This window comes from Carassius carassius, chromosome 30 (assembly GCF_963082965.1).
Source record: "Carassius carassius chromosome 30, fCarCar2.1, whole genome shotgun sequence".
Classification (NCBI taxonomy): domain Eukaryota; kingdom Metazoa; phylum Chordata; class Actinopteri; order Cypriniformes; family Cyprinidae; genus Carassius; species Carassius carassius.
Window position 1 is genome coordinate 230,001 of NC_081784.1, and position 15,598 is coordinate 245,598.

A 15,598-nucleotide genomic window follows, 5' to 3' on the forward strand; every position below is an offset into this window, starting at 1 on the left:
CTTTGCAGCTCCAGCTTGAGACCTGCTAGGTTTTCTAGGAGCGGGATCTGCTGAAGGTTTGTCCATGTGTGATGGGGATGAAGCCTGGTGTCTCCGTGTGAGTTCTGGTCCAGGTTTGGGCGTCTCTAGGGTTTTACGGGAAGGTGAGTGTGAATCAGTGGATGGAGGATGCACAGGATGGGAAGGAGAACACAGAGGAACCGCTACATGCCGGTGGAACTCCACACCATTCACATCACGTCTCTCAGGAGGACACTGGGATGACTCTCTAAGGGTTTCAGATGTACACGCTATGGTTTCCCACCTCTGCCAGAAGGGATCATATTCCTCACTGTCATTAAAGCTTCTCCGTGTCTCCTGTGCCTGCAAACCGTCGTTCACAAAGTTAGCAAAGATCTGTGCTGCGAAATTCATCCTGGACTCAAGCTGACATGAAATACGAAGCTCAGCAGATGCTCTCTTTATCCAGCAGTATTGTGCCCTTTCTCAGGCGTCCTCCACGACATTAGTTTACTGCTCAGGGTTATTTAAGCAGGGATTAGCCATAATCACACGCTGGAGTCTCTCCAGCCCTTCCAGCCCTCCAGGACTCCACCTACAGCTCTATTCCTGTCTCAGACCCGGGTTAAACCCGCCTCTCACGTGGTATAATCAGACTCTCTAAAGGGATAGATGAGGACTTAATGCTTCCCAGAGAATAATGACCATGGACCGTCGTCCAGCAGAAAGTGTCCTCCTTAAGACCTCAAGCTCTGACCTCTTGGACAGGCCAAATCCTCCTCAGACCGGATCACAGATCACCTCTGACTTCACAGTCATCATTTATGATGCTCCAGACTCAAATGGTACAACCATGATATGATATATGCAATTAATATTCATTTAAGTGTATATACACACTCACCATCAGTTTTTAATGTACACATCTAAGCACATTTAAATGATATATATAATCTCATTCCTTAACCAGATTTCTGATTTAAAATTTTCTAAAGAAAATGTGTTTGCCCATGCACAGGTCTCCACCACAGTGCTGTTCTGTGCAGTTGCTAGCGTGCATATGTGGTTTCTAGGGTGTTGCTAGGGTGCATATGTGGTTGCTAGGGTGCATATGTGGTTTCTAGGGTGTTGCTAGGGTGCATATGTGGTTGCTAGGGTGTTGCTAGGGTGCATATGTGGTTTCTAGGGTGTTGCTAGGGTGCATATGTGGTTTCTAGGTGTTCCTTGTTGTTAGTAAGTATTTTTAGGGTGTTCTTTGTGGTTGCTAAGGTGTTGCTAGGGTGTTCTGTGTGGTCGTTAGGCTTTTCTTCCTGTCTGGTGTTCAAGAGTCCTGTATCCTCATGTCTCTATGCTATTCTGGCTTTGGCTCCTCTTTCAATGTGCATCTATGGGATTTTTAAGCTGTTCTGTGGCCCAGCAGGTGTAAATGGTGTGTCTGAGCAGATAGTAAACTATCAGCACGCTCACCTCAACACACATAATTTGAGGATCCCCTCACATCTGCAGCACAAACACAACTTTTACACATTTACATTTATTACTCAGTGCTGGAGGTTTCAGCACATCACTGTCAGTTGCCCTGTTTGCTTTCAGACTGTTGCACGGTTAAATAACATAACTGTTTAAAGACATTTTACTTTAAAACATCAAGCATTAAACTCTACCCAGAGTGTTTTCATGCATACTGCCATTATTCATCTGCAGGACATGTTTTATGGAGCTTGTAATGAAATGTTAACTTTTTCCTCTTTTTATCCGACATGATGCAGACGAACATGTGCAGACGAGATTTACAGACGAGCACTAACCCCAGACATCACACCTGACAGCTCCAATACATCACAACAAAACTAACAAGGGCTGAAGAAGATCCCAAAGCAGGATCATTGTTGTCCATCTCCGTCCCCCTGATGACCATTCCAGGAATAAGAAAAGGATAGAAGTCCAGCCAAGAGAGAAGTCAATATGGAGACTGAACCAAGAAATGCTTTCCAGCAGATTCGGCCCATTGACAAATATCTGGTCTTGTAAGATGTGCTCCTTTAGTGCGCCTGACTGCAAAACCGGAATGTTAATGTTGCTAGGGTGTATATGTGGTTTCTATGGTGTTGCTATGGTGTCCTGTGTGGTTGCTAAGGTGTTCCTTTTTTGTTGCTAAGTATAGTTTTGCACATTGTATGTGGTGAACATCTAATATATGAACCTGAAGTACCTGCTATGATAAAATGTAACAAGTTAAAAATTAAGTAACACATTTCACGGTTCTTTGATGTTGGTTAATGGTCCAATGCAAACAAATATTTTTTAAGTGTTTTAATTTGATTGTTTTTATTTTAAAATTATAGAAATATTTTTTAAATGATTTTATAAATTATTTATTATTAGCTTCTCATACAGAAACCTTGATGTAATGTAACTTTCATGTGGTTAATAACAAATGGAATATATTTTCTTTATCTCTGTATTTTTATAAACAAGTTTTATAAAGGAGTATTTTGATAAACGATATAGCTCAAAAGTAATCTTAAATTAATTAAAAAGTAGTCTGATTAGCTAAAATGTTTAATATATTGGATTACGTAACTAACTAAAATTTTTATCATTATATATATTTTTCTCTCTCTCTCTCTCTCTCTCTCTCTCTGTGTGTGTGTGTGTGTGTGTGTGTGTCCTCATCTCTCATTAGTGCTCCAAACAGACGTCTCTGACCAGCTGACCACAGACACTCCAGTCTAATCCAGACAGACATGTTTACCATCATCCACTGCCTCAGGATCATCATGACTGTGTGTGTGTGTGTGTGTGTGTGTGTGTGTGTGTGTGTGTGTGTGAGAGACAGAGAGAGTGTGTGACTATTTATTTTCTGCAGACGCTCTAGGGATGATGATTTGTGAATACATCAGCAAAAACATTTCTTGTTGTTCAGTAAATCCTAAGTGTTCATAATGAGTTTTGTGTGAGTTGGATTTATTACAGGGTGACGAGTCTGTCTTTAGTACATAATCTAATTTACTCCATGTGTAATACTGGATTGTGATTGGTCACCAGTGTCATTCTGTGCTCTTAAATGTATGTCTAATGAACTCTCAAAATAATCAATCAAAGTAATGCACTTACACTTAATATATTTTTTCAAAGCACATGTAAAGTTATATTATTATCAGAGTAATCAATGGCTCAGGACTAAACAAGATAATAATAAAAAAACAGCTAAATAAATACATTACAGAAAACAGAAAATTCAGATAAATTATTTCAAAATAAAAAGCATCAAAATATAACAGTTACTGAGAATGTTTAGCTGCATGTCATGAGACCATTAAGCGACAAAACAAAACGGTAAACCTATTTAAGTAAATGTTTTAGGGCTTCATGGAAATGTTTCAGCTGAAATGAAAACGTTTGTGAATTGCTGGCTTTGACTCGTGAGTCACACTCTCTGCTTGAGTTTGTGTCTTCATGTTTCTGTGTGTTTGGCTTCGCTCCTGCTGGAGAGCGTGAAGCAGACCCACCCGCTCTCTCTCACACACACACACACACACACACACACACACTCTCACAGCCCTCCTCCTCCAGATACAGAACACTTTTGTTCTGTTTTGATCGAGAGCGAGAGACAGTGTGACAGAAGAGATGCTTCAGAGCTCAAGTCAAAGGTGAGTGTGAGCTTCTGCTCTTCATTCTGTTGGTTTCTCGTCAGTGTTTGTGTCAGACGTCACGTCTCTCTCCTGCAGGTCTGTCATGGGCCGCTGGTCGACGCCTGTGGCTCTTCTGATGCTCCTCATTGGTCAGATTTCCGCAGGTAAGACACTGGATTGTCTGAAGGTGAGTCAGGTTTGATAAGACGACGGTCTGTAGTTTATGAGTTTGATACGCAGTTGCCTTCTTTGAAAAACATGATGGTGTTTTCAGTTGGTTCTCTGGGACTTTTCTAAATCTGAGGCTGTTTCAGTGTGTGTGTGTGACTAGAACATCTGGTTCTGATTTGCTGTGTGTTGAGACTGACAGAACCGCACAAACACATGAGATTTCACACATGAACTGCTGGAGTCCATCCAGAACCCGAGGTGCATCTGTATCAGCAGATCTTCAGTGTCTGTGAGCGAGGATTGATCGTGTGAGATGACGTGATCAGCAGAGGTGATTAGTGTGATGTGTGTGTGATCTCACGCTCATGGAATGAACACACACACACACAGTCATTTTCTCTTTTTATTGGCTCAGGAAACTCTCCATCAAGCCCAGAAGAGTTGAACGAAACAAATGTGTGGCATTACTGCTTCATCAGCGGTTAAAGGGACAGTTCATCCCCAGACCATCATTCTGTGTTCATTCTGTGCTTCTTTTGTGTTCTGAAGAAGAAAGAATGTCATACTGGTTTGACATTTTTTTTTTTTTTTACTAATTGTGTTTCTTTGTTTTTATCATAAAAGTGAAATAAAAAATATATTTTAGAACATTTTAGTAGGTTGAACTTAATTTCCCATGGTCTTTTCTGTGCTGTCAGTGACTCATGAGAAGGTCAGTGAACCTTGAACAGCAGATAAACTGACGTCAGATCAGCTGCTGGAGGCCAATGGACAATCCTGTCAGTCTCCGTGTGTTTAGCAGGGAGCATCCTGCAGCACTCACAGAGAGGATCTATTAAAATGCTGCTCACGACAGGAAGTTAAATGCAAAAACATCAAAGACTGTGGAGGTGGGAATCCAGTGGGAAAACTCATAAAACATAAGCCCTGAGAGCGGAAACACTCCTGTGAAAGCTGCGTGAGACACGTGTGTGTGTGTGTGTGTGTGTGTGTGTACCTGGTATTTCATACGTAATGGGGACCAAACAGTATTAGGATGGTAATAACAGTACATTTTGAACATGTGGGGCATTTTTATTGTAATTTTGTTTTGGTCCCCATGAGCTTATAAATCATACAGAATTAATTTTTTTTTAAATAGTTTTGTGTGAGGTGTAGGTTTAGAGTTAGGGGAAGGAAAAATACAGTTTGTACAGTAGAAAAACCATGGAATGAACACGTAATGATACGAATACCACTGTGTGTGTGACATGAGCTCACATCATCTGTCATCATCATTATTCAGACAGTCTGTTGTTGTAATTGTGTTTTCTTGTGTCCAGATGATTGTGTTCCTGTTCGAGGTGAATCTCTGATCCATTTCCAGAAATGCTCCATATGACAGCTGTGTGATTTTTGCAGTGACTTCAGACCATAATTCATGTATTAACATTAGTGTGTGTGTGTATTTGTGTAACAGAGACGAGCAGCAGCTCAAACGCCTGTCAGGATCAGAATGCTCTTCATGACCGGATGGATGCTGTAGAGAAGGTGACGTCACTGAACCAGCTCAGTATCATCAGATCTCCATCAGCGTTTAATCAGCCCAGAGTCTGTCTTAAGGCAATTTGAAGAAAGTCATGCGTCATGTGACCTCTGCTAATGCCAGCGTGTCCTTTACCTGCGGCTGATCACATGTGTCTCGTCTCTTACTCCTGGAGATTTCTCTGATTATTTCGGCATTAATCAAACACTTACGTTTACTTCTCAACCTTATTTGATCATTCATCTCTCTTTAGTTTATTCCAGTCTCATTGTTTCATCATATGTTTTTGCATCGCTCTAATGCCAGCTGACATCTATGGAAGCTTATTCATAATTTATCTCATCATTCTGACATTATTGCTCTAAATTCTGATGTTTATCTGTTACAAATTTGTGCCTTTTTTCTTCAAAAGTTTTAGTTTACTTTATGCAAATTTGTTACTTTTCCACTAAATTCAGTTTACTTATTGAAAATTTGTGACTTTTTTCTCTACATTTTTAATTTACTAATTGCATCTAAATTCTGAGTTTATATCTTTAAAATTTGTCACTTTTTTGAGATTAAATATTGCAATTTTATGAATATGTTTCCTATAAATTTTAAGTTTAGCCCTTGCAAATTTGTGACTTTCTCCCTCAAAATTTTGAGTTTACCTCTTGTACTGTAAATGTGAGTTTTTCCTTTAAATTCTGAGTTTACTTTATGCAAATTCGTGACTTTTCCCACTTTACATTCTGTTTATATCTTGCAAATTTGAGACTTTTGTACCTCTAAATTTTAAGTTTACGTCTTGCAAATTTGTAACATTTCCCTCTAAATTCTACATTTTACATTTTAGTTTACATTTTAGAAATTTGTGATTTTTTTCGATATAAATTCTACGTTTGCCTCTTGCATTAAAAAAATGTGACTTTTTCTGTGTACATTTTGAGATTACACTGTAAATTTGTCTCTTTTCTCTTTTTCGTTAACTTCTTGCAAATTTGTTACTATTTTTCCTTTAAATTTTGAGTTTACACTGACAATTTTTGTTTCTTTTCCCCTATAAATTGTGTTTATATCTTGCAAAATTTTAAGTTTTCCCCTTTAAATTCTAAGTTTACATCCTGCACATTTGTGACATTCTCCCCTCTAAACTTTGAGTTTACACTTGCAATATTTTGTTTACTTTTTTGGGGGAAAAATGTAGTTTACATTTTCCTTTTTTTTCAACTTTTTCCCTTATAAATTCTTAGTTTACATCTTACAATTTTGTGAACATTTGTTACATTGTTCCCTCTAAATTCTAAATGTAGGGGAAAACCGGGGCGAAAGTAACGCGGGACGAAAGTAACAAAGCGATTTGCTCAGAGCCTATTACTGCATTTGCATTCCCAGCTATGACGGTATATTCAGCATTCAATCCTTGATGGAGATGAGAAATATCACGTGATTTCCTCATCATTTCTCGCAGTTAGGTTGGTAAAACTGTTTTCGAGTACAAAAAGTAAATTATTGAAGCGGTAATTTTTTTTAATTAGTTGTGTTGTTTTTTTTGTTTCATGTGTCACAGTAATGATCAATCTACAGGTTATTTAGTGCTTTAACACATCCTAAAGTTTGCATTATCAAAGTTTTTTAGTATAAAAGTAAATCAGGTTTAAATGCCAGGAGTTCCTGTCGGGACGAAAGTAACAGTTGTTACTCTTCTCCCGCTACAGTGACAAGAAGTATTTATTTTGTTCCGGTACATGCTATTCTGTGAATTTCTGTCTCTTGCATCATTTATTAAAATGTTTATGTCATATTATACCAAAAGAATATGTCTGAGTGAGGGTCAGAAAGACAAACAGTTGTCTGGTTTTATCCAGATGTTTATGAGAGAGCGTTTCTGGACATAGAGGAACATCTGGGTAGCTCCTACCTCACATTTACCTTAGTTATATTTAGGTTTTAGCCATACCTTAGCTTTTACACCTCCAGCTATGAATTTGCAGTGTTTCCAGATGTTTTAATGCACATTTTGAATTTATGCATAAAAACAACTGGATGGAAACATGAATAGGCCTACTGTTACATTATGTTTAGAATTTATATTATGCCAATGTAATTTAATTATTATATTGTTCATTCTGTTGAAAAAATGTTTTATAAAAATACACTGAAATAAAAAAAATAAATAAATAAAAATAAAGTTTGTACAGTCGGGTTTTGAGACATTTGATGAAACTTACATTTAAAATAAAAATATAAATATAAATATGTAATTTAATAATTTTTTTTACAAAAATAAAAGACAGAATATGTTTGCAGTTACATATTTACAAGGTCATAGTCAGGTATACTTAATAAAAATAAGAGTAACGGAAAATAAATCAAGCTTATATTGTTGTGTTACTTTTAACCCACCTGTGTGTTACTTTCGTCCCAACCGATGGGGTCAAAAGTAACAATGTGCAACTTATGTTCAAATTGAAATTATACTGAAGCCTTTCTACATTTCTGCAAAATACCACCTGGTATTGATAGACCAGACTTATGAGTTACTGACCACAGCAGAAATATATCTCTGTCTACAACATTATCTTTTAAAATGATGTTTTTCTGAAAAATGGTACTTTCGCCCCTGCTCTCCCCTACATCTTGCAAATTTGTGACTTTTCTCCTCAAAATTTTAAGTTAAGACCATGCAAATATTTGACTTTTTCCCTATTATCTTTGAGTTAAAATCCAGCAAATTTGTTATTTTTTTCCTCTAAATTTTTATTTTACTTCTTGCAAATTTGTGTCATTTTAGGAAGGACTTTTCCTCCCTAAACTCTGTTTACACTTACATTTAAAATTTTCCCAAATGCAAATCTATAACTTTTTCACAAAAACAAATTGTGAAATTTTTCCTTCTAAATTATAAGTTTAATTCTAAATTTTGAGTTTAGATCTTGCAAATATGTGACTCTTTTCCTTTAAATTTTGAGTGTAGATCTTGCAAATTTGTGATTTTTCCTTTAAATTTTTTGTTTAGATCTTTCAAATATGTGACTTTTTTTTCTATAAGGTTTTAGTTAAAATATTGCAAATTTGTGACTTTTTTCTTCTAAATTTAGATTTTTCTTCTTCTTCAGACTTTTTTTGTTACTATAAATTCTGTTTGCATTCTGCATTTTAAATTTTTCTTCTAAATTTTGAGTTCAGATCTTGCAAATTTGTGACAAATTTGCAATATCTAAAAATAAAATTTAAGTGAAATATAAGACTTTTTACTCTTAATTTTTGAGTTAAAGTCTTGCAAATTTAAGACTTTTTTCCTCTAAATTTTGAGTTTAGATCTTGCTAATTTGTGAAATTTCTCACTATAAATTTTAAGTTTAGATCTTGCAAATTTAAGACTTTTTTCCTCTTAACTTTGAGTTAAAATCTTGCAAATGTAAGACTTTTTTCCTCTAAATTTTGAGTTTAGATCTTGCCAATTTAAGACTTTTTTCACTAAATTTTAAGTTTAGATTTTGCAAATGTAAGACTTTTTTCCTCTAAATTTTGAGTTTAGATCTTGCTAATTTGTGACATTTTTCACTATAAATTTTAAGTTTAGATCTTGCAAATTTAAGACTTCTTTCCTTTAAATTTTGAGTTTAGATCTTGCAAATTTAAGACTTCTTTCCTTTAAATTTTAAGTTTAGATCTTGCAAATTTAAGACTTCTTTCCTTTAAATTTTAAGTTTAGATTTTGATGTAAGACTTCTTTCCTTTAAATTTTAAGTTTAGATCTTGCAAATTTAAGACTTCTTTCCTTTAAATTTTGAGTTTAGATCTTGCAAATTTAAGACTTCTTTCCTTTAAATTTTGAGTTTAGATCTTGCAAATTTAAGACTTCTTTCCTTTAAATTTTAAGTTTAGATCTTGCAAATTTAAGACTTCTTTCCTTTAAATTTTAAGTTTAGATCTTGCAAATTTAAGACTTCTTTCCTTTAAATTTTAAGTTTAGATCTTGCAAATTTAAGACTTCTTACCTTTAAATTTTAAGTTTAGATCTTGCAAATTTAAGACTTCTTTCCTTTAAATTTTAAGTTTAGATCTTGCAAATTTAAGACTTCTTTCCTTTAAATTTTGAGTTTAGATCTTGCAAATTTAAGACTTCTTTCCTTTAAATTTTAAGTTTAGATCTTGCCAATTTAAGACTTCTTTCCTTTAAATTTTAAGTTTAGATCTTGCAAATTTAAGACTTCTTTCCTTTAAATTTTGAGTTTAGATCTTGCCAATTTGTGACTTTTTTCCTTTAAATTTTGAGTTTAGATCTTGCAAATTTAAGACTTCTTTCCTTTAAATTTTAAGTTTAGATCTTGCAAATTTAAGACTTCTTTCCTTTAAATTTTAAGTTTAGATCTTGCAAATTTAAGACTTCTTACCTTTAAATTTTAAGTTTAGATCTTGCAAATTTAAGACTTCTTTCCTTTAAATTTTAAGTTTAGATCTTGCAAATTTAAGACTTCTTTCCTTTAAATTTTGAGTTTAGATCTTGCAAATTGAAGACTTCTTTCCTTTAAATTTTAAGTTTAGATCTTGCAAATTTAAGACTTCTTTCCTTTAAATTTTAAGTTTAGATCTTGCAAATTTAAGACTTCTTTCCTTTAAATTTTAAGTTTAGATCTTGCAAATTTAAGACTTCTTACCTTTAAATTTTAAGTTTAGATCTTGCAAATTTAAGACTTCTTTCCTTTAAATTTTAAGTTTAGATCTTGCAAATTTAAGACTTCTTTCCTTTAAATTTTGAGTTTAGATCTTGCAAATTTAAGACTTCTTTCCTTTAAATTTTAAGTTTAGATCTTGCCAATTTAAGACTTCTTTCCTTTAAATTTTAAGTTTAGATCTTGCAAATTTAAGACTTCTTTCCTTTAAATTTTGAGTTTAGATCTTGCCAATTTGTGACTTTTTTTCCTTTAAATTTTGAGTTTAGATCTTGCAAATTTAAGACTTCTTTCCTTTAAATTTTAAGTTTAGATCTTGCAAATTTAAGACTTCTTTCCTTTAAATTTTGAGTTTAGATCTTGCAAATTTGTGACATTTTCACTATAAATTTTAAGTTTAGATCTTGCAAATTTGTGACATTTTTCACTATAAATTTTAAGTTTAGATCTTGCAAATTTAAGACTTTTTTCCTCTTAATTTTGAGTTAAAATCTTGCTAATTTGTGACATTTTTCACTATTAATTTTGAGTTTAGATCTTGCCAATTTAAGACTTTTTCACTAAATTTTAAGTTTAGATTTTGCAAATGTAAGACTTTTTTCCTCTAAATTTTGAGTTTAGATCTTGCTAATTTGTGACTTTTTTCCTTTAAATTTTGAGTTTAGATCTTGCAAATTTAAGGCTTCTTTCCTTTAAATTTTAAGTTTAGATCTTGCAAATTTGTGACATTTTTCACTATAAATTTTAAGTTTAGATCTTGCAAATTTAAGACTTCTTTCCTTTAAATTTTGAGTTTATATCTTGCAAATTTAAGACTTCTTTCCTTTAAATTTTGAGTTTAGATCTTGCAAATTTAAGGCTTCTTTCCTTTAAATTTTAAGTTTAGATCTTGCAAATTTAAGACTTCTTTCCTTTAAATTTTGAGTTTAGATCTTGCAAATTTGTGACATTTTTCACTATAAATTTTAAGTTTAGATCTTGCAAATTTGTGACATTTTTCACTATAAATTTTAAGTTTAGATCTTGCAAATGTAAGACTTCTTTCCTTTAAATTTTAAGTTTAGATCTTGCAAATTTAAGACTTCTTTCCTTTAAATTTTGAGTTTAGATCTTGCCAATTTGTGACTTTTTTCCTTTAAATTTTGAGTTCAGATATTGCAAATTTAAGACTTCTTTCCTTTAAATTTTAAGTTTAGATCTTGCAAATTTGTGACATTTTTCACTATAAATTTTAAGTTTAGATCTTGCAAATTTAAGACTTCTTTCCTTTAAATTTTAAGTTTAGATCTTGCCAATTTAAGACTTCTTTCCTTTAAATTTTGAGTTTAGATCTTGCAAATTTAAGACTTCTTTCCTTTAAATTTTAAGTTTAGATCTTGCAAATTTGTGACATTTTTCACTATAAATTTTAAGTTTAGATCTTGCAAATTTAAGACTTCTTTCCTTTAAATTTTAAGTTTAGATCTTGCCAATTTAAGACTTCTTTCCTTTAAATTTTGAGTTTAGATCTTGCAAATTTAAGACTTCTTTCCTTTAAATTTTGAGTTTAGATCTTGCCAATTTGTGACTTTTTTCCCTTTAAATTTTGAGTTTAGATCTTGCAAATTTAAGACTTCTTTCCTTTAAATTTTAAGTTTAGATCTTGCAAATTTAAGACTTCTTTCCTTTAAATTTTAAGTTTAGATCTTGCCAGTTTAAGACTTCTTTCCATTAAATTTTGAGTTTAAATCTTGCAAATTTAAGACTTTTTTCCTCTAAATTTTGAGTTCAGATCTTGCCAATTTGTGACTTTTTTTCTTTACATTTTTCTTTATATTTTGCAAATATTACTTTTTCACTCTAATTTTTTTTTACTGTAAATTTTAAGGGAAAAAAATACACAAATTTGCAAGACATAAACTCACAATTTATAGGAAAAAATGCGAAATTTTTTAGTTTATATTGTACAAATTTTTGTGACATTTTCTAAATTCTGACTTTACCTCTTTTAAGCGTTTTTTTTTTTCCTCTAAATTTTGAAGTTGTCTTGTATTTTTTTAGTTTTCTGTCCTCTAAATTACTGGTTTACAGCTTGCAAATTTTTTAGTTTTTGGTCCTCTAAATTCTAATTTTCTCTCTAAGAATTCTTTTTTTTATACTTTACTTTTCACAAAAAGTCAAAATCTATTTATTTATTTTAATGATATGGTGGTCATCAGCAAATCTAATTCATCCTAAAAAAAATTCTTCCGTCACTATTCCGTGACTGTTTTATCTAAATGACATGAAGTGTAGAATGCTTCATTGGTCATAATGAGTGTGTCAATTTAGCATTTTTCACAGTAGACACTTATATGTGTGTATCTTCATTGTCCACTCTCATGGTTGTGTGTTTGGTCAGCGGGTAGACGACACTCTTCAGAAGTTGGAGGCTGAGCTGGCTCTTCTGCTGGATGCTGTCGAGGTCCCTGAGTGGAGCCCCCTGCTGGACAAACCACTCATCGACATACTGGATGAGCCGCCGGCGACTGACTTGTGAGAACATGATGATCATCAGAGGTGTGTGTGTGAATCTTACAGACTGTCAAATCAAACACATCTGACTCATATTTATTGTATAATTTTTATATTATTTTCATGACAACTGAACACAGAGAATGCAGCAGTTCTTTGCCTTTTTGACACCAATCCCCTCACCGTCCACAGCAGCGTTCACAGGCCGCCCCGTGTAGGTTATGTTTAATCTCATTCAAAAGCGGTCAAGACTTCTATATAGTCCTTTTTTATTTTCGAAAAACAGGGTTGTCCAGAGATTAATATTTAAACTAAAATAAAAGTTTCAGGTTTACAGAAGCTTTAAGAGGTGAATATCCTTAAGGTTTTTTTATTATTTATTTTTACCAATGAACCTGCAAGATTTTTCCATTTTATTTAGTGGATAAGTATACTTTTCCAAATAGTCCTTTACCAAATTTATGAAAAAAAAGTGTCTGTGCAGCATGAAAGATACATTTCTAGATATTTTCTACAGTAACAAGACTTGTCATGAAAATAACATCTCAAAGCTAAAAACAAAAAGAAATAATGAGTGATTTTCTTAATGAAAAATATAATTTCTTAATTGCTTCTATTTGATTCCAGGGTTGAATATGATCCAGACATTTCTTCACAGGATCGCACACACCAATAACGGGACAGAGCGGATCATTCAGATTCATTCTGATCCTATAATGGGTCAAAAAAGGGTTTATTTTTAAGCTTTTCACAGTAAAAATTTAATTAATCATTTATACCATTTTACTGCATGTCAGTGGTTTATTGCAGCGTTTGTTTAGAACTGTATTATAATTGATGATTTAAGGAATCACTGATGAGGGCTGATGATGTTCACTTGATCAATCATTGTATGCATGTGAATGTACAAAAACACATAACATTGTTACAGTTTACATGATTTTATCAGGGTTCTTTTTACTTCATTAAATCCAGTTTGCCTGTTCAGACTCCCAGCATGCATTGCTCATGTGCTGTCGCTTCTGTTGTTAGTTAGTTTTAGTAATTTTTTTTTATTGTGTTCAGAGTTTGTATTTTTGTTTTAATACACTGCATCTCACTAGTCTCTCTATGCTAGAATTACTGTCATAAAATCATTTTCACATTATGAACTGACTGATTCATGTTGTCATGAATATGCGCCGACTTGGAAAGTGTTAATAAACTAAATAAAAATAACCGATTTTTGACATCCAACCTAAACTGTGTCCCAATTAATGTACCATACATTATTGAAATAAAATAATAATCTTTTTTTGAATTTTTTTTATTTCATCTTAAGGCCCAAGGCTCGAGTGTGGGGAAGTTGGGGGAAAAATGAGGGAAAAATTGTGTCTTAGATCCTTCTTGAGTCGAAGTCTGAAGTTTTCTCTCTTTTACATTTTTTAAATAAAAAAACTTTTTTCCCTTTTAAAAACTTTTCTCTACTTTTTTTAAATTCCTTTTTTTTCTCAAAAAAACCTTTTTTTTAATGTCTTGAAAATGTTTTTAAAGGGAAAAAAAATTAAGGGGAACATATTTAAGAGAGAAGTTTTCTAATAAGAAACTTAAAGGGGGAAAAAATTTAAAAAGTTTTTTGGACAGACAAACATTTAAAGGGAAAAAAAATAAGAGAGAGAAAAGGTTTTAAAGACAAAAAAATTGGGAGAAAAAAAATCTGAGGAAGAAAATCACAAGATTTAAACTCACATCAAAACATGCTTTGAAACACTTGGATCTATTTTTATTTTATTTTTTTCACGTTGTGGTCCAGGTCTTCTGTGCTATTGGGAACTACTAATGAAAAAATGAAAACTCCCTACTATAAAATGACAAAACATAAACGCTATTTCAAAACATGATTACAAATATGCAATATCATATTATACATTTATATATATATATATATTAATATATATATTAATATATATATAAAATTTAAAAAAAAGTCTATTTTCAATAAAGTTTGCACTGATCTCATGTACCTGAACAACAAACAGGTTCAGAAACTCAAAAGCTGAATGATTGACTTTCTGGAGGATTTGTGGTGAAATGTTTCTTTCTTCTGTATGTTTGTGTGGCAATCAGCAGCAGATTTAAGAAGTGAAGTGACATTCAGCCAAGTATGGTGACCCATACTCAGAATTTGTGCTCTGCATTTAACCCATCCGAAATGCACACACACAGAGCAGTGAACACACACACACACTGTGAACACACACCCGGAGCAGTGGGCAGCCATTTATGCTGCGGCGCCCGGGGAGCAGTTGGGGGTTCGATGCCTTGCTCAAGGGCACCTAAGTCGTGGTATTGAAGGTGGAGAGAGAACTGTACATGCACTCCCCCCACCCACAATTCCTGCCAGCCGGGACTCGAACTCACAACCTTTCGATTGGGAGTCCAACTCTCTAACCATTAGGCCACGACTTCCCTAAATGGTAGATGGTGTGAATCTGAGCAGATGGAAGGAGAACATGTTTATATAGAAGCAGGAAACACAAACACCTTGTTGCTTTGCTGACATTTTCAACCTCATATGATAGAGACACACACACACTTCAGTTTGACTAATAAATACACACACACAAACACAATTCCCATACAGTAAAAAAAAGAAAAAGTTAATACAACTGATCAATTAAAATTATTGTACTAAAATAACACTGGATGCAATTTTAAAGTGTTATAGATAAACAAATTTGTAATGTAAAAAAAAAAAAACAGGAGAAATATATACAGTATATATGTTTTTTTGATTTTTACAATATTTAAAAATAAATACATATATTGTATTTTCAAAACATATATTTGAAAATATATTTATCAAAAAAATAAACCATTATATATTTGATTGGCGGAGAAATAAAGAGGCACAAGAACATATTCATTCTTTATTCATATTTTAATGATCGTCAAAATCTATGGGTTGCCAAAATATTCAAGAGTATCTATGTATACGTACAGTATCATGCCGTCCACATTACAATGGAAAACTAGGTTAAAGTCAGAAGTGTGATCTTCATTGAACTTGACGCGTCATGTGATGTGAAACCAGATTGAGCGTTCACACCACAGACTGACTTCAGATTAAA

The 15,598-nt window shown here is 33.1% G+C and overlaps 1 protein-coding gene and 1 long non-coding RNA gene across 3 annotated transcripts in view; one reads left to right on the plus strand and one right to left on the minus strand.

The window, feature by feature from the left end:
- Positions 1-439, minus strand: part of LOC132110364 (L-threonine ammonia-lyase-like) — an 11,118-nt gene extending 10,679 nt beyond the window's left edge. Inside the window, exon 1 of one of the 2 annotated variants that reach the window (XM_059516913.1) lies at positions 305-439. In XM_059516913.1, coding sequence (XP_059372896.1) covers positions 305-414 — 110 coding nt within the window. In that variant the 5' untranslated portion in view covers positions 415-439. The other variant, XM_059516912.1, reaches the window with a different exon arrangement.
- The window catches only part of LOC132110365 (uncharacterized), a 3,389-nt gene extending 1,105 nt beyond the window's left edge, over positions 1-2,284 (plus strand). Inside the window, exons 2-3 of the long non-coding RNA XR_009424640.1 lie at positions 1-845; positions 1,770-2,284. The exon at positions 1-845 is cut by the window's left edge and continues 186 nt beyond it. This is a non-coding gene — a long non-coding RNA (uncharacterized LOC132110365). The remainder of the gene's footprint in view (positions 846-1,769) is intronic.
- The last annotated feature ends 13,314 nt before the right edge of the window (positions 2,285-15,598 follow it).